The sequence below is a fragment of the Lipophrys pholis genome (assembly GCF_963383615.2).
Source record: "Lipophrys pholis genome assembly, chromosome: 21".
In the NCBI taxonomy this organism is placed as follows: Eukaryota; Metazoa; Chordata; class Actinopteri; order Blenniiformes; family Blenniidae; genus Lipophrys; species Lipophrys pholis.
The window spans coordinates 15,623,700-15,642,494 of NC_137649.1; the positions used below are offsets into that span (position 1 = coordinate 15,623,700).

General features: G+C 41.1%; 1 protein-coding gene across 2 annotated transcripts; it reads left to right on the plus strand.

Annotated features, from left to right (window-relative positions):
* The first annotated feature begins 5,772 nt into the window (after positions 1-5,772).
* On the plus strand, positions 5,773-9,082 carry hlx1 (H2.0-like homeo box 1). 2 transcript variants are annotated; one of them, XM_080491405.1, is made up of 4 exons: positions 5,773-6,352; positions 6,841-7,020; positions 7,168-7,352; positions 8,535-9,010. In XM_080491405.1, the coding sequence occupies exons 1-4, from the start codon at positions 5,905-5,907 to the stop codon at positions 8,880-8,882; spliced, it is 1,161 nt and encodes a 386-aa protein (XP_080347531.1). In that variant the 5' UTR covers positions 5,773-5,904; the 3' UTR covers positions 8,883-9,010. The 2 variants fall into 2 exon arrangements, with proteins under 2 accessions (XP_080347531.1, XP_080347530.1); XM_080491404.1 differs by lacking the exon at positions 6,841-7,020 and having other exon boundaries at positions 8,535-9,082.
* Positions 9,083-18,795: the final 9,713 nt, after the last annotated feature.

Consider the following 18,795-nt stretch of genomic DNA (forward strand, 5'->3'; position numbering starts at 1 on the left):
GCTGCTCACAGTCCACGTGATTTACCCGTGTGTACATTTGCACGCCGGAGCTGCTGCGAAGGCCCCGGACCGCCACACGGGACGAGACTTTAATCTGTCCCAGTGTAAACACCACGGCGGCGAGTCGCCGTCACATTGAAACGCTCCCATTAACGCAGCCCCTCAGGTTGTTTACAGCCGGGGGCAGGCCGCGGCGAGTGGGATTAGTCTGCCACTCCACTGTCCTGCTAATGACCACTTAAATGTTTTTCAGGTCTGACCGTGAGAACGCTGCTACCACAAAAGCTCGCCTCTGTCGTCTGGTGTCATTTTTGGACTGCCTCACCGGACCAATCCTGAGGAGCATTTAAAAGAAAGACTTGAGCGGTGATTAAGAAAACTAGTCTTTGCTTTTTAAACTCAAAGTGTTTTATTGAAAATGTCAAACGTCAATTTGAGTCCTTTATTGTGCAGGTGAACACATTTTGAAACTTTCCGTCACATACATGAATAAATAGTTGTTTTTCTTTATATATAAACCACAGGTGTACAATTACAGAAATGAGTGACTTATAATAGAATTTTTTTTTAATGTTTGTCTAAAACCATAACTTAAAAAAAAAGAACTGTTAATATCTATAATACACCCACCACTTCATAATTTAAAAGCCTCATGAGAAGTTTGTATATGTTTTTTGACTTTGTCTTTAAGCATCTAAACCTCCGCTTTAAAAAATTGTGAATAAACAAAGAAATACCTCAATGCAAAATCTCAAAAGTCGCATTGTTTGTTATTGTGTCGTTTTAATGTCGTTTGTTTAAGGTTCTACCGTTAGTCATTTGTTTAATCCGAACACATATTGATGTAATCTCTGGTCATGGTTTAAATCTTTATCTGCAACACAGCAGCAGTTCAAAATAAATTACATTTTACTTGCAGTGAGAAGATCCCAAATGTGATTGTACTAAATTAATTTACTCTTCAGATAAAGTTAATGAGCTAAGTGAAAGTTTTCCCTCACAGCCAGAATGTATCTAAATATGTAATTCAGGAAAATATATATGTCCTCAAAAAGTTTCACTCCTTTCAATATATTGGCGTTTTGCTGTGTAAAACGGAGGTTAGAAGTCCTGTTAACTTGTGTTCAGTCACTGGGGGGAGCTGCTCCTGCTCTGCTCAGCAAATCACTAATATACATTCAGAACCTGCTTTGGAAGAACACTGCATATTTAATGCATGATTGTACCTGTTGTTATATTGTACTATTAGATGCTGCTACCACACACACACACACACACACACACACACACACACACACACACACACACACACACACACACACACACACACACACACACACACACACACACACACACACACACACACACACACACACACACACACACACACACACACACACACACACACAGAATGTTTCGTCCTGCTGTTTCACGGGTGGAGGAGCCAAATATTTTTACACATGTCCCGCTTTGTATAAATTGATGTTAACGGACATTAATAACCCACTGAAAGAAAGAAAACCAGTGTTTGGTAGATCATTTGCGTATTTGTGAGAAAATGTGTTGAGATGATCAGCAGGTTTGTTATGAACCTGAGAAGTTTCCAAACCTCTTCTCCACCTAACATAGTTTAAGATAAACAGAATGTCGAAAAGCAACATCATATTCATTTATTGTAGTTTAAATGATTTTTGAACCTGGATATTTTACTGTTGCAAGCTTGTTTATTCCCTTTTTAAAGCAGCTCTGCTGCTCATGTATGCTCCTTGTATTTTAGTAAATATACAATTTTTTTTTCCATTTTCACTACAACATTGAATCAATCTAATAAAAACACATTCTCTTTTTTTCTGTGGCTTAAGTTTAATCAATACCTATTTAACAGTGGGAAAAAAAAATCATACATTGTCTCATATAAAATCCATGATCACAGGGAGCAGACTGAATTTTCTTTTCCAACTCTGACCTTTGACCTTCAACACGCTAATTTAAAGCTAATGTGAGTTGATGTGGCCCTCGAACAGAGTTCAGCGTCTGAAGCATGCTGGATGTGTTCAGGGTCACGGAGACGGTGTTCTGAAATGTCTTCAGAGGTATCCCTCACTTCTTTTCTCTCCCTCTCCTCTCTGTGGAAATGATGGCAGCGTGCCATACAGAAGGCTGTGTACAATGGCCCAGGTCCCATTAAATCTGCGAAAGTTCCTTCCTGAGGCAAACATTGCCAGAAATAGTAATCTTGGCCGGGGCTGGAGCCCTACGAGAGGGGAGCAATAATTCTGGGTGTAATAATGGAAATCATTTAATTCTGTCCAGCAGCATGTGATCCAGCAGGACTACATGCAGTCCGAGGTGCTCATTCAGTTTTCCTCCACCTGATAAGACTTCCTGAAAAACACACAGCCGGCAATCAGGCGACAACAATAGCCCCCTGAGCCCCCCCCCCCTCTCGGTCAGATGCTTTAAACTCCAGGCAGTCAAACATTGCACAATTGCTTTGTTTTCATGCACATGTGACTCATAAAGGCTTCAACATTTTGTTTTCGTGTTGTTTGGACTCTGATGATTTTAGCTGCCGTGAGTGTGAGGACCTGAAACTGATCTCGGAGATGTTTTTCACTCCATTTCTTCATAGTTTTAGAAGCACGGATGTTCTTCTTCAAAGTTTCCTGTAGAAACCTTAATGAGCTCCAGGTTGTTGATTTGTTTTTCCATCGTATTTATGATCACATATGTTGTTGCCATTTAGCTCATTTTAAATTTAAACGATGACCCGAGTACACTTGAGAGATGTTTTATCAAAGGAAAAGGACAAAACACAAGAAGGGGCCTGTTAAAGATACAAGCAACACCAGCTTTAATGCATAAGTGATCCATTCGGTAACTTGTTAACTTAACGTATAGTATAGATAGTAACTGATCCTCGCTTAGTGTATTTTCCTAGTTTCAGGTCTGAAAGTACAAAGTCTCATTCACCAACTCACATAACAGCTGCTATACAAGGTGCTCGATCTCCATCGGGAGCAATTTGGGTTTCAGTGCGTCACCCAAGGAAACTTTGGCACATTTGTGAAGAGGGGTTCAAACCACCGGCCTGAAAAAGAAGATGACCCACTCCACTGAGTCACAGCTGCAGAGAAAAGTTACCCAACATAATCATTTTCCTGAGATAAAGACCAAAAGGTTTAGAGCTTTTTTAGGTCACAAGCTCAATAAATTAAATATGTGTAATACTTTTTTCATACTGGTCTGTTAAAGATTTGTATAATAGAAATTTAAATCTGCATGGAAACCAGTGAATCTTATGATTAAATTATAAATGCGATGCAAGTTTCCCATTCTCAAACAGAACTGTATTTAAACACTTTTAGTAAAAGGCTTGTAAAGGGCCAAAACGGTTGTGTTAAATAAAAAATACCAAGAATAATCTTATTTTTCAGACTGTGTATAGCTCAAGTCTAAAGTACTTACAGTCATTGAAATCCAGAGACTGGAATTGCTGGCATTGACTTTATTTCCACCTGCAATCATTTATACAGCAAAACTGGCTGGGAAAAGCGAAATAAAGGTGAATAATTGCATCCAGCAGGGCTCTGGCATGAGCAACATTTGAAGTTTTGACACTTGATTTGTGGATTAAATTTGCAATTTTTATAATATTCAATTTTCACATTTAAACGTTTAGTGTGCCTGTGATGTATGAAGGCTGAATTCAGGATGTGCGTTCACAGCTGACAGATTAATGCTTTCTTCTCTCTAGAAGAGCTTAAATCAAGCCTAATGTGCAGCGATATTTTAAAACGGAAAAACAGTGTTATAGAGTTATATATTCTTTAAAATACGTGTTCATGCATTTTTGCACATTTTCCATTCATATTATTTGTGAAGGGTCTGCACAACACACACTTTTAGCAGTATTTCTTGGACTGGGTGTATATAAAAAAAAATGTGAGAGATATAGTCCTTCCGCCTTTTGTTTAATTATTTTTTATTTCAGGAGGGGGGTCAAATTGTTAATTTATATTCATACTTATATCGCAAATAAATGTATTTAGAAATCTAAGAACTGGGGAGATAACATCATTACACATTAAAAGTGAAACATCATTAACTCTAAACTCGTGCTGCACGCTGTTTACTGCATTGTATACATTTTTTTGCTCACATAAAAAGTTTCGCTGTTTTTACCGTACATCATCTAATTTTATTTTTTTTACAGGCGCAGTTTAATCCTTTTTGTGACGAGTTCTTTAATTTAGTGCCGCTTATCCTTTTTAATCATAAATTCCATCCTTAATATAACTTCACTGAGGCTCGGTGTAGTTTCTCTTGTTTTCACTGCCCCTCTCTATATTCACGCGGTGCGTAAAGGCGCAGATCGGAGGCCTGTTTTCTTGCGCGCTTCCCACTGAAGAAGCGCACTCGCACCTGAAATAACTCGAGGCGTGCTGCGTCTGCCACATCCTCTTCCCTGGATTGTTTTGACTGCGTGATGGAGGGCAAACGTTAAATGTCATTTCTAATTTTAACCCGGAAAAGTGTCACTCGAAAACATCATGATAGCAGGCAGTCGGGGTCATCGGCCTTTCCGCCCGCATGAATCAAGACGTTTAAATGAATGCGGGCTTCTGAAGCCATTGTTTCAACACATGCAAAGAGAAACATGCGATCGGAGGGTCCGTGGAGGCGCGCGGGTGGGGGTGGAATGGGGGTGTGGGGTGGACAGGCTCTGCGCTGTGGAGAAAGTCAAAGGGTTCATGCAAATTTACCAGCAGAATATACTTCACCTCTTCGAGCTTAAACATATTAGAATCAAAGCTGCTATGACGATTACAGGCCCTGAAAACGAGTCGTTTGAGGTCAGCTGAGCAAAAGTCTATCGTGCAGGAAAACATCATAATAAGGGCTATTTGCGTCCTTGATTATAACATTTTATTGGCCGCAACCCAACGTGTGAATCTTGAGGGGCCTTGCGGATGAAGTATCGCCTCTGAAGTTAATTGTGTTTTCGTTTAAGAGGGGAATAGATTTCCTCTGTTTATTATGAGCATGGGGACGGATTTGCGTCACCGTGCAACTTGCAGGTTGAGATAAAGTTGCACAAATATTGAAAAAGGGAAGTTCTAACAGTCATTATAAAGTTTCCCCCCTTCTGCTCCGGAAGAAATAAGGATTTCTGCTGTATCCTAAAATACTAAAAGCGGTTCTATTTTGGGGGCAAATCTAGCAGGCGTATCCGCTCATTTAACACGAATCACAGCCCATCAAAAACAGGATGAGCTGGAGCTAATAGAGTCTCTCCTGGACTCGGAGCTATATCACTGCGCACTTCATTATACAATATGGATCATTCGCATTTTTACATTATAACTTCGGGTTTGAATTCAATTTCATTTTATTATTTTTAGCAGCACATTTTAAGTTTGAGACTTGAGGAGCAAATTCCCTCAAACAATTGTGTGTTGTCCAAGTTTATGCTTGTTTATGTGCGCGGTGATGTGGGTGAACAGGAGGAGGCTCTCTTTAAGTGATCAATCCATCATCTCAGGATTAAAATTGCTCCGAAATGCCCCTGATCGTGTGTGTGTGTGTGTGTTGGAGAGAGAGGGGGGGGGGGGGGGGGGGGGGGGAGAACTTGCGTGTTGCACATCATCCTCGTTGCATTCTAAGGCGTGGTGTGAGCAAACGCCAATGCAGCCATTGGCTGAGCGTTGGACCAATCGGTGCGAGTGGAGGAACTTCAGAGTGGAACTGCAGGGTTTGGATTTCAGAGTTGGGAGAGCGATTTTGGCACCAGCGCAAAGAGGACGGTCATCTGTCCTCCTTAAACGCTACGCGTGCTTTTTTACATGTCTGTCCCATTATAGCCTCTTCCAAGAGTTAATCCTCCGCGTCCGAAGCTCCGGGATGTACACCGCCGGGCTCAACCCGTTTTACGCGTCGAACTTCAGCCTCTGGTCCGCGTACTGCGCGGGGGGCTTCGCTGTGGATACAATGAAGAAGCCGTCGTTTTGCATCGCAGACATTTTGCAGGCCGGGGATGGCGAGAACATACCGGGATCGTCGGCCCTGATGGTGCACATGGGACACCACCACCACCGCGCTCAGCAGGGGCACTCCGGCGGCTCTCCGCTGCGCCCTGCGCCCGTCGCGCCGGAGCCGTCGTTGTACGGTGCCCGGCTGAGCCCGGCGTCTGCGTACCACAGGCACGGACTACAACTGACCTCAGTGTCCAGAACCGCATTTAACTCCCAACAAATCCCGCCGCCCTCAAGCAAAGACCTCAAATTTGGGATTGATCGGATATTGTCAACAGACTTTGATCCAAAGTGCAGAGAAAAGTCGTCACTAAGAGGTGAGCAGAAAGTTTTTATTACATTAAATGTTCATAGGATGAGGGAATCGAATAGATAGGAGTTGTGAAGTGTCAAAAGAAGACAAAGTACAACACTTTGTACAGTACAAAAGTACTGTACAAAGTTCAGAAAACTGAAAGCAGACGCAGTAGAAGTGCACTCAGTTACCTGTTCCACTTTCTAACAGTGCCAGACTTGTTCACAGAGCAGTTAGAGCGCAAATAGCCTCCTATTAAGGAGCCCTGTGGGGGAAATCTTCTCCTCTTTTGCCCCCTAACAAGAGGCCAGAGGTCAGATTCAGCTACAAACAGCAGCTGAGCAGCTGGAAGTTTATTCAAAACCAGGTCAAAACGAGACTCCCTCTTAGTAAACCTGCGGTTATCCTCGCGCAGCCCTCACATACAAAGAGTCAGTGGTCGTGTTGATGCCATGGCTGTGTGTCACTGCGATGACTGTGTGCTGACTGAAGCCTCTCGCTCTGTGACAGATCTCACGTCCATCGTTAGCTCGAACCGTCAGTCAGGCCTCCACGTCCCCGTTCAGCCTCCGGCCAGCCAGTACTTCTCCTCCATAGATCCCGGGATGAGCGACGCGTCCTCCATGATGAGTTCACTAGGCAGCAGCAGCAGACAATCAGGCCAGCATCAGTTTCAGGACACCTTCCCAGGTAGACACCCTTCCATGCAGGACCGTAGCAGACGGAGAAATCTCACCTGCTTGTTTTGTACTGAGTTTCGAAAACACCTGCGGTGACCGATCGTGTCATGGCCGGACTGCCCGTGCGTTAACCTCACATCCTCCTCCTGTGTTTTAGGTCCGTACGCAGTCCTCACCAAAGACACAATGCCTCAGACGTACAAGAGGAAGAGGTCATGGTCGAGGGCAGTGTTTTCAAATCTGCAGAGGAAAGGGCTGGAGAAGAGATTTGAAATCCAGAAGTATGTCACCAAGCCGGACAGAAAGCAGCTGGCCGCCATGCTGGGGCTGACAGACGCTCAGGTAAGACGCACGGTCATTAACGATATTTAGACTTTCCTCATTTGAGCGCCATCAAACAAACACAAACAGAACTGGAGAGATAAATTTATGTTGGGATTTTTAATCAAACTAGGACTGTTGATTTTTTTTAGTTCATAAATCCATAATAAATTACTCTAAATCTATTTGTTTATGCACATTTTCACTTGTATGATTTTACATGCACTGCTAGTTTTTTTTTCTTCCTTTGAGTAATGGCCCAGATGGAATTGCCGACACACCACCTCAAAATGAAGAATAACAGTTCAATTACAAGGACGTTGGTAGAATAATGGACCCCTTTCCTCTTTAAATATAGACGTATTTCATATATCTCATTACTATATTTTTTATGACACTTAATCGCAAACAGCTTTAAATTAAGTAAAGAAGCAGATAAACAATCATATTCATGTTCCATTAAATATTATACAATCAGTTCTACTTAGCCAAATTCATCTTTTAACATCTTGAGATATGTTGGAATAATGAATAAACACAAAGTTCTTACATTATTTATAAACGTGTATGTTTGTTCTCTGTGCCAAAACTTGAATTGTGAAATAAACAATGAACAAAAGACAGGCGAGGCTGTGATCCAGGCCTCCTTGTGTCCCATTGTGCTGCTGATCCCACCATATCTTCAGCTGCATCTCTCCACTTGTTTTTGTTTACATTTCATCATACTCCATGTTAACCTGCACATGTCAGAGGCAATTAATCTCCTCCAGCCTGGCAACAGAAACAGACCTTCTCATGCCATTATGTTATTCAAACATTGAAACAATAAAAAAAAAAAAAAAAAATTATAATAATAATAGTAATAATAATAATAATACATATATATAAGTTAAAACTTTGTTTTACATTTCCGCAGAATTTCTGCTTGAGGATTGTGTAATATGGAATTAGAATAAAAGTGAAGTGTGTGTATGCTTCGCTGAATGCAAATAATATTCCTCCATTCAGACATTTAGTTGCATTGATTCGAAATGAATGTATATTTTTTTTAGGACCAGCTAGTTCAGTTTTTAAAAATCTAATCCCCACAAATTTAAGTAGAAATTTGAAGAATATCCAAGGCCACAAAAATGCTGCACATGATTGCCACTACATGTATGTCAGTGCATATATATGATGAGATCCTTTTGTTTCATATTCCAGGTCAAAGTGTGGTTCCAAAACAGGCGCATGAAGTGGAGACACTCCAAGGAGGCCCAGGCCCAGAAGGACAAGGAAAAGGACGAGAAGCCGGAGAAGGGTCTGTCTGAGCCGGGCAGCAGGGAGTCCCAGGAGCCGGTGTGTGAGTCGGAGTGTGAGAGCGAGGGCCGCAGTGAGTGTGAGTCAGACGAGGCGGAGGAGGAGAGCGGCGCAGACGGACATTTGGACATTTTGGAGCACAACAAAACCAGCGTGATCATGAGCGGCAGTGCGCCCGGCGGTGGCGGCGGTGGTGGCGCGGACGCAGCGGCCACAGTCACGGACACAGCGGCTTCACAGGAGCTAATATGAAGCCTCTTTACGAACAATGAACACAGCGAGTTTTTATTATTTCTGGCAACATGTTAGGACACCTGGAGAGGCAGTGTCGGTGCACTGAGGGAAACCAAGGCGGTTTAACTGCTCTTTAAGCCATTACACGTTATTTACAAGGCCCGGAACAGGAGGAAATGTTCAAATTAAGTTGTGAATTTCAATAAATTGTCATTTTCAAAATAAAAACCAAAGCAAAGAATATTTAATTGTAGAGGTCGCAGCCTCCTCCTCGCGTCTCCTTACTCTCGAGTTATTCTGAAAAAGCTTCTGTGTGCATGTAGTTTTTCCTCCTTGAGAAGGAAAAGCGCGGTTGTGAATTTTATTACGAGGTTATGAACCCTCAGTTTCACCTTCTAAATGAAATCGCTGAACATCACGGCAGTGTTCATGTATTTTTGATATATATATATATATATATATATATATATATATATAGTTGTGCTATTTTGTTTTTAATAATAATTTGCACTGAAAATATTGTAAATAAAATGTTTTCTAACTTTGATAACTGTACTATTATTATTATTATTATTATAATTATTTTATTATTATACATTTGCAGTTTGCTTCCTCACTATAATGAGTGGTCACTGTGCTACGATTTCCCCACAGGCCTTAAATAAATACGTCCCTTTTCAACTTTTCATATATATTTTATTTGTGTGCACTGTTTTTGCAATTTTCCAAAATTAACGTTACCCTTGAGATCTGACTCAATTGAGAAGGTGCATAATGTCAATAGGCTACATCTACTAAAATGAAGGAACATCCCATAATTTTAAAAATGAAAATGACAATTTACGCACAAAACTGCAAGGTTAAGATCATTTTTTTGAAGGAATTATGAGATTCAATATGACAATTGTACTGCTAATTCCATACGTTATCCAAACAAAAGCTTTAGCCACTGAGTCTCCTTTCAGAATGTTCATCGGTTCACCCAGTTCTCCCCAGCCGTGCAGAAGAGGAGCGTAATTTATAGTTTGTATACACTGACTGGCTCCAGATAGCAGCGACGACCCGTGTATTTTATGCACCCAGACACAGATACGATCAACATCTCCTCCGTTTAGGGGCAGATCATAACCCCTGCAGTCACTTTCCAGCACAAACTCTTGTAGATCTGCTTCTCAAGCTGCAGAGAAACGAAGCCGCTGCGATCAGATGATGAAATGTAATTTCATAATCAGCCTTATAACGATGACTTTAGCAAATTACTGCAGCAGTTCCACATTTGCAGCACTAAAGAAGTTTAATGACTTGATGTAGTCCAAACATAAAGTCCTCTCCAGTAATGTGGATTACACAGTAAAGTGGTACTGTCACACTATTATTACTTGACTATTACTCAGTAATTTTAAGGTTCTTGGCTACAACATTCTGTCAAAAAAAAAAAAAAAAGAATTGGGAATCCTTTTCTCAAAAAATACTAGTAAGTATAATTTACTTTTTACACACATTTGGTTGCTCTGTATTGGGCAAACAATTAGCTAAATACAATGTGTTCAGCTTTTTTCAGTAGAAAATAATGAACTAATTTTCTCCAAAATTTTAATAATAACTCATTTTGCACTTGCACTCTTGATTTTATCAGTTCTAATGTAGATTGTTGTTGGGTTTTTTTTGGTGTAAAATTGTTTTTGAAACGTATAAAGTTGCATACTTGAACAAGTTTGAGTACCAAAATGAAATACAGTAATGAATTTGTAATTCCCGACTGTATAGCTTATAAAACGTGAAATGCTATACTTGAACATCTTTAATCTCCTCGAGCTATTGGAATTGCCTGCTTCTTTGTTTCTTAATCCATCTTAATACTAATTAGTCACCACACAGTCATATTGCTATTAGTGCAGAAAAATGATGACTTATCCAGGAAAATTCCCTGAATAGGAGTTTCTGAAGCCAGCCGCAGCCTAGTGACTCAGGCTGCTGCTCTTTATTAATGTGAGTATAAATATATTTAAGAGCTCCCGTGTCCTGCAGTGAATCCATATTCTGAATTATTTTAGCATTAAATGGGAACGGTCTGTCTTGGCTGGAGATAGAAAAAATAAGCCTGAAGGAGCTTTATGGCGACTTGTGTTCAGGCAAAATAAATAATCATAAGAAAGTATCCCAAACACAAAGTGAAAGAAGGTGTATGAGGATTTATGACCACTCTGTGGAAACACTCCAGTGCCAGTCAAAGTTTGTGTCCAAAATATTACTATACCCTGTGAAGGAACAGCCAAAATATTCGTAAATTATTATAGCTGTGACGTTTGTCATATATAGTATCCTGATATTACTGCACTCCTTGAACGCCTCTTTTAAACATGCAGCTTCACTCTCAAGTAATATTGTTGTGATACCGTTGTAATTTATTATTGTGCTTGTGAATGATGCCTTTGCACCACAAGTTTTTAGAATTTTTCTTGGAAAACAATTTTTAAAATTTATCGACCCAACAACAGAGAAAACATGACAAATATTCTACTGTTAATACAGCCCACATGTTATATATTTAACTCTATGGAGGGTCTGCGCTCAGCCTCCATTCCTGCTTGTCCCTGTTGAGAACCGTTGGACAGTACATGTACTCGAGTACAGCTCTGGCTTGAGTGTTTCCATTTTCTGCAGCTCCATAATTAAACCCCAAACATCCAGGGACTAATATTAAACTTTTAACCCCAATACGCAGATGTTCAGTTATTCCTAAGTACAAATGCAGATTAGAGTTGCTACAAACAACAACAATAAAAAGTGTCTTCCTGACATTCAGATGGTTTATTGTCAAGAGTCGTGCTTTAAATGCATCATTGTTCAATCATGTTTTAAAAGAATATTTCAGAGAATATTGTGGCGCTGAAGCCAAAGATTTGAGTAATTCACTTATATTATGTATAGATAAATAACATGCGCCTTGGCCAACTTGAGCCATTTCATCTTTTGTATTTTGTTATTAATCTGTAGCTTTTCTTCAGGTTACTAAGTAAAAATGCAGCTTCTCCAGTGGAATCACAAGATATTCATTTTATTATGTCATGCACTTTTTGATGTGGTCCAGTGGTGAGCAATAATGTGTTTGGCTCAAATCTAGGTTATGCTTAATATTAAACTTATTTCAGATATTATCAATGGATCACATATTAGTAAACCTATGCATATTGTCATCTGTCCAGGTAGGAGATTCATTTGAGTCAAACCTGATTTGTTGACCTGATTTAATTCCTTTGATATTTATAAAAGACAAAGTATATGTGCAACCAGACAGGGTAGACTGGAAACCATTTGAAACTGTTAGACTTTACTAAATATTCACTCTCTGAAGTCTTTATGGGTTTTATTGAAATTAAAAAAAAAAATGTATCCATTTATTTGAGTAAGATGTAGAAGGTTGCATGTTCTCCCTGTGCATGCCAGGATCAGGTGCATATCAGTCGATAGTGGAATCAGCTCCAGTGGAATCAGCTCCAGCTCCTACCTTGATTGTAGAAAGTGCTGTAGAAGATGGATGGATGTGTAACCGTGTGTCTCATACTGCAGTAAAACAAAGGCAAAACTTGCTTTGTTTTCCTCTGAAATTGAGCCGTAAATTGTACATTGCAGTAAAACTTGGAGATACTCAAGTGCAAATACTTGGTGAACACGATTTTGTTTCTACTTTCCACGGCTTCGTTTACTCTCACAGCTCCTTGTGGGGGGGGGGGGGGGGGGGGGGGACGGACCCTGACCTGAAGTGATGTGGTGAGCTCAGATGAATCCCTGGTCCTTTACACTGCATTATATCTCAGTCAGGAAACCCAAAGCCCTCGGCTATTTGTTGTCATGTTCGCAGCAACATCATAGTGAATGACCCAAAAAGCCAGACCACCACAGACTCTGTCGACTATGGGGTCCACTTTCCTCTCCTCCGGAAAGAGGACGGACCCCCAGAGAGCTCCAGTTTTTCCGTTTTAGCTTCGCATCTTGAATTTCACTTTTCGTTTCTCACCTCCTGCCTTGCTGCACCATATACCTGCTGCCTTTCTTCTACTCCCTCTCATATTCCAGCAGATATTTAGCCCCGAAAAATTCAACGCAGCCTCTCGTAAACTAACTTAGTCGTCAGAGAAGCAGATCGCACTAATTCTCCCGGTTAATTTCAGCTGGATGAGGAGTTGTCAGGGTCATGATGGTCAGTTTCCGCGAAGAGACCGTAAAGACCTAAGATCCTTTGTCAGCCTCATATCAATTATTAAAAACTCTTGTATTGAATGTCCGGGTAGGGTTGAGTCTCAAATTATGCCCGAAAAGCCATAAATTACTTTAGTATTTGCAAATGTACAATAACAATAACAATCCAAACGCTTAACATAATACTGAGAGGCCTTGATTTGTGAACTGTCCCGACAACTTTTATGAGCAGGATAGGAGAAAGTCCATCTGGCCTGTATTTAATGTCAGCCTTCCCGCCTCCATTAAAAGCTGTCCTATACGTCCCACTTGGCAACCCCGGGACAGGGCAACCCATAAAACAAACCAGCCTTGCGGATTTCTCCGATATTTAACGCTTTGAGAAAGTAACTGTGTAAAACAAATTACCTCTGTGGGGGCAGCAGCAGCAGGAGGAGGAGGAGGAGGAGGAGGAGGGGGAGGGAGGGGGCATCCGTCTGCAGAGGCTGAGGGATTAAAAGCAGTGAGGTCTCCAGCCCTTTGAGGTATTATCTGTGAAGCTGTTTGATAGACTGATGGAGATTTCTCTTAACGTGGCAAACATGCATGGGAGGGGGGGTCTGTTGCTGGGGAAAGCAACGCTGCACCGTAACTCAACAAGTGCAGCTGAAGAAAGCGGCGTGCACAAAGCTCGCCCTTCCTCATTTGGGGGATGAATTTGATAGTTTCTCTAAATTCTCATCGTGATGGTGATGATACAGTCATATTCAAGAGATGTATGCTCATCTTCAACTCTGCACGAGATGCTCACTGAGATACTTTGAAAGTTATAGATTTCCATTTATCTCATCATTCAACTGACCCCACCACCCCCCTCTACATCCACACACTTTAACAAATTTTCTAATAATTGATATTATTAACAATTCTATCAGTATTGTGCGTGGTCCCCGGGCAGCCAGCTGTCTGTCTCCATCTGAACAAAAAAACATGAATGGCTTTGGTGGTTGTGAATCATATTTAATCTGGATGTCAATTATAAGTACTGTCAAATAACAGTATCAGATTGTAACTTGAATTAACACTAAATAGCTGCATCCTGCATTCTTTTTCTATTTTTTTGAAGCTGTATTCTGCATTCTAACCTCGTTGCTCTGTTTGGCATTTGCATGTTCTCAGTGTACATGTGTGGACACTTCCTTCCTCTCACAACACAAACAATATGAATTCGTGGTTCAAAGGTGGCTATAGATTACCTTCAGGACTGAATGGGTTCCTTTGTTAGCTGATATGGATGGATGGATGGATGGCCATAGTTTCCATATATCCTTGTTATACACCTAAGTGGTTATAATTTGGCTTCCCTGAAAATTTGATTGGACTGTCATGTATGTTTACAATCTAATGTCATACCAGTAGAAATATACCTTTTATATCCGTTTATTGACCTTGAGTGTAGTAGACCCGGTTCGAAACCCGGTTGTGACAGAATATATACTGTGTTAAAGAAATAACCAGGACTACAATGAGTGCAGGTTGCATTAAAAGATGCTAATGGTCTGTTTGGCGTCATTGTCGTAGTGTGAATGTGAATAGAGACTATTTCACTTTAGTACAACAACATTGTCAGTTTTTTCAATTTAACTTGAATGAAAATGGAACACATTTGGATTAATATATTTAAGTTTATTTTGACAAAAATGCTTATTTTTGAATATTTCTATAACTGTGCAATTATTAGAATAAAATAAAAAACAAATATTGAGCACTACATGGATGACATTATGCAAAACATGTTAAAGTAAGTGTCAGTTAGTTTAACTGCTCATGACATTAAAAACAATCCCTCTAAACAGATTAAATCTTTCATGTCTCTATTGGGTTATTTATCCAACCTAAACTATGGTTCCTAACGTTAACAATTGGCTGTCACCATCATATATTGCTCATAACATCCATCTGCAAGATGCTCTTTTTGACAAATGTATCAGAAGTGTTTGGTTTCTGCAGGAGGATTCTTTGTATTGGATCCAAATACACAAAAATTCCAAAAACTGGTTGAAATAGCGGCTAGTATTTTCTTTCTGAACCACTTCGTAAAACAACAACTTGGTGAAAGCTGAAACACTGCAAATCTAAATCTGAAAAACACACAATTCCTTTACACATGATTAGTATTTACTATAAACAACATTAGAAATATGACTTTGTGCCAGCATGTGCATTACATTATATAGCACTTATACCCCATTATGACAATATAATAAGGTGGCATGCAGTACACTGTCATGTGCAGGCTACATATCCATAAGAAAACTTAACATCAAAATATAATTTCACTGCATGCATGGACAGAATGTTGATGTTTTTAACACCCCACAAGCTTTAGTTTAACATATGAGTGTTAGATTGAAACTGTATTTCTATCTTTATTACTTAAATGCTTAAAATATGACTCGGGGAAAATATGATATGAAGTAACATCTAGTAGCTCCTGGTGACAAAAACCAACAGAAGAATTGAGAAATGCAGAGTAAATTAAGTTCAACACATTTATTGCTAAAGCGTCCGAATATATTTTAATTTCATGATGTACAATTGTTAAAAAATGTACCTTGAATAAATGTTTCTGCCCTCTTTTTAAAGATCACCTTCATCATGTGGGAGCTTCAGCTTGTTTCTGATGTGAAGATCATGCGGGTGAATCTCAGAGATCCCGAGAGCCACTGTGAGGCCTCGGGCAGGGATGGGAAACTTTTATTGACCCACCACAAGGATACATGAGCGTTATGGAAACGCATTTATCGAAAAGGACAATATGTCTCCTGATTAGCTTTATTAAATCAGCACGCATGTATTTGACAGTTTTCACCTTGAAACACAGACAGTAATGCAATAATTGCAGAGTAATTACAGTTCAGATTTGGTTCAAATGGGATTATAATGACGAGTGGAACCAATCGTTTGAGAGCTTTTGGCCGCAAAAAGTGGACACAGAGGCCAAATGTGGCCCACATCTATTCACCCTGAAGCTCTGCTTTCTCTTTTTTTTTTCTGGTCATTTTCGAGTTTTCAGGAGTCTGAGAATATGTGAATATCTGTTTCAAATCATGTTTGTTTACTGCTGACCAAGTCTGTATGTGGAATTTGAGTTTGTGACTCCGGCCTCGAAATAGTTCTCCGTGGGCAATATTTGTTCTAGCACTTCGTTTAAAAGATCTCTGCAACACATCCCAGCTTTCGTTGGCCACAGTACTAAACGTCTTTGATATAAATTAACGTTTATGGCCTCCACTGAGCTCAGGCGTGTTAGCTTTTGGCTAAAGTGCATTAAATACCAAACCTGAAAACTAGACTCGTCATCAATGGAGCGTTTTATTCAGTTGTTGATACTATCGTAGTGAGTGGCGGTGCCTTGTTTCCATCGGAGGTATGTTTGTTCCATCAAACGCTGATTTATAACATCGGCTGGATGCTTTTTTTCCTAAATGAGCTCTGAATCATCGGCATGAGACACGACTTCCTCCCGAGACTAGCAAAATATTATTACATGGTACGAAGCTTTAATTTGATAGCAGGCCAAAGTGTTTCCAGCCGCCTCCGTCATTTTAATCCAATCCACTGGAATAACCAGTATCAAGTCTTTTATTTATAGCCTTTTATTTCAAACACAGTTGGGCTGTTTCTCCAAGTATTGAAGGGGGAGTCTCTGTCTGAAGTTGCCATGGAGAAACAGTTAAAGGCACATTAGCCGACGGCCGTGCCAAGACAGAGTTTATGTCTGATGTAGTGGATGTGAAATTTAAATCAACCAAAACAAACTGCAGGGTTTAAAGATTCCCCTCCTCACACTTCATAGTAGGCTTTGGTAAATAAAACCCTCCAGGGTGTAAATCAAATGTTTTCCATGTATTTATTACCCAGGGCTTTTCTGCAGCTGCAGAGGCACCGAACATGTTCACCAACGTTGAAAACTGAGCCCCCTCGCACAGAAGCTGTCGCCACATCTCCAAGAAGCCACATTATTGAGTGCTTTTTTAACATGGTCGCAGTTTCCAAGCATCTTGGCTTCGCTCTCAAAGCCAGGCCTTTGCCAACATTTGGGAGTGGAAGAAGAAGAAGAAGAAGAACAAGAAGAAGAGGAGGAGGAGGAGAGAAAGAGAGCGAGCGAGAGGAAAAAAAAGACATCTCAAGTTAAATTTAAAGATGTGTTTCTCTTGGAAGCCAGGCTGCGCTGCCATAAACCAAGGGAGACATTTTCATGCTCCACATTTTTCATGGTTTCTCTCCGAGTTTCCTCCCTTCCTTTCTCGCTCCACCTTGGCTCCAGAGTTACCTACTGCTGCACTGGCTGCAGACCACAGCCAGCGGGGCACTGTGGGATGGCCGCTTCCTCCTCCTCCTGCCGGCACCGAAGCCCCTGGTCCCTCCAGTGAAACCTTCTCCTGGCTGTGCTCAAGATGGGTCCCTCAGAGACGAGCCCCTCCGAGAATCTGCCACCTGGACAACGCCACTCAAGATTCCTTTCACCACTCGTCTCAAGTAATACACAGCTGAAAGCCGACGGTAATCAGTTACAAGCCCTAAGTCCCCTGACCTACCGCCCTGTTTTTTTGTTTTTCTTTTCTTTTCTTTTTTTACGTGGCCGTGAAGAAACCATTTCTATTGCAGGCTTCAGACGGTTGCCGTGAGCCAACCTCGTGTGGTGCGTGTAATTTGTGAAGGGTGCAGAGCTTTGGTATTAATTAGGGCTGCGAAATGGCACCGGTCGGCCGCCCGCCCGTTTCCATCCAGGCTGAGTTCACTGAGTGATGTGCACACTGGGAGGGAAGGGAGGGGGGGGGGGGGGTATGGCTCAGCTCCGGCAGCCCGCTGAGACGCGCACACAAAAGAGAGGATGTAAAAAGCACTTTCATTTCACATGACCTGTCATCAGCAGCAAATTTTCACTCCGCTCTCGGTAACCGGGCCGAACTGCCAGCGGCTTTCGAGCTGGCCGCACGCTCGGTCCAAGCATGAGATTGAGCCGACATTATGTGTGTGCAAATGAGAGAGCTGCGCGTACATTTGACCTCAGGGCGAGCTCCCAAGAGCACGAAATTATAACCATTATTATCCTATTATGAGGTTAGACTTTAGAGTTTTTGTACAAGTTGCACATCAAACGAAGCGTACAGAGTTCACTGTGAACTGTCCTGCCAGCTCACCACATTTACATTTCTAACTGAAGGTTTAGGAAACTGAATACTTATATAATTCTGACAAGGATTGCTACAAGTTTGTGTCATTAATGAGCGAATGAGACGCTGCAATCACGGAGGCTACCGGGGTCGATGGTGGGTATGTAGATCCAGGAAGTGGTTGCACAGTGGTGTAGTGGTTGGCGCTCTCCCCTCACAGAGAGCGTATCCCTGGTGTGAGCCCAGGCCTGTGGAGTTTGCATGTTCTCCTTATGTTCTTGAGGGTTTTCTTCCCGTCCAACAGTTCAAAGACACACGTTTGAGGGTAATTGGTGAGTAAAATGCGAGTGTGAGCCTCCCACAACCCTGAGTTAAATAAGTTCATATAGGAAATATAGGAATAGAAATGGTTGCTGATCCTTTCGTGTGGAGTTTGTTTTATCGCTCTGATTCCTCCCACAATCTGAAGATATGCTTGTTAGATTGATCTGTGGCCCAAAGGTGTGTTGGTCTGTTTGATTCTGTGCAGGTGAGAATCCCAGATGGTTCAATTCCCTGGACCGGCAAAAGAT

Excerpts from the sequence above, each read along its gene's own strand:
- hlx1 (XM_080491405.1), top strand. The coding sequence starts at position 5,905 with ATGTACACCGCCGGGCTCAACCCGTTTTACGCGTCGAACTTCAGCCTC. Across the intron at positions 6,353-6,840 it reads AGAAAAGTCGTCACTAAGAG|ATCTCACGTCCATCGTTAGC; the intron begins GTGAGCAGAAAG and ends GCTCTGTGACAG. Across the intron at positions 7,353-8,534 it reads TGGGGCTGACAGACGCTCAG|GTCAAAGTGTGGTTCCAAAA; the intron begins GTAAGACGCACG and ends TTCATATTCCAG.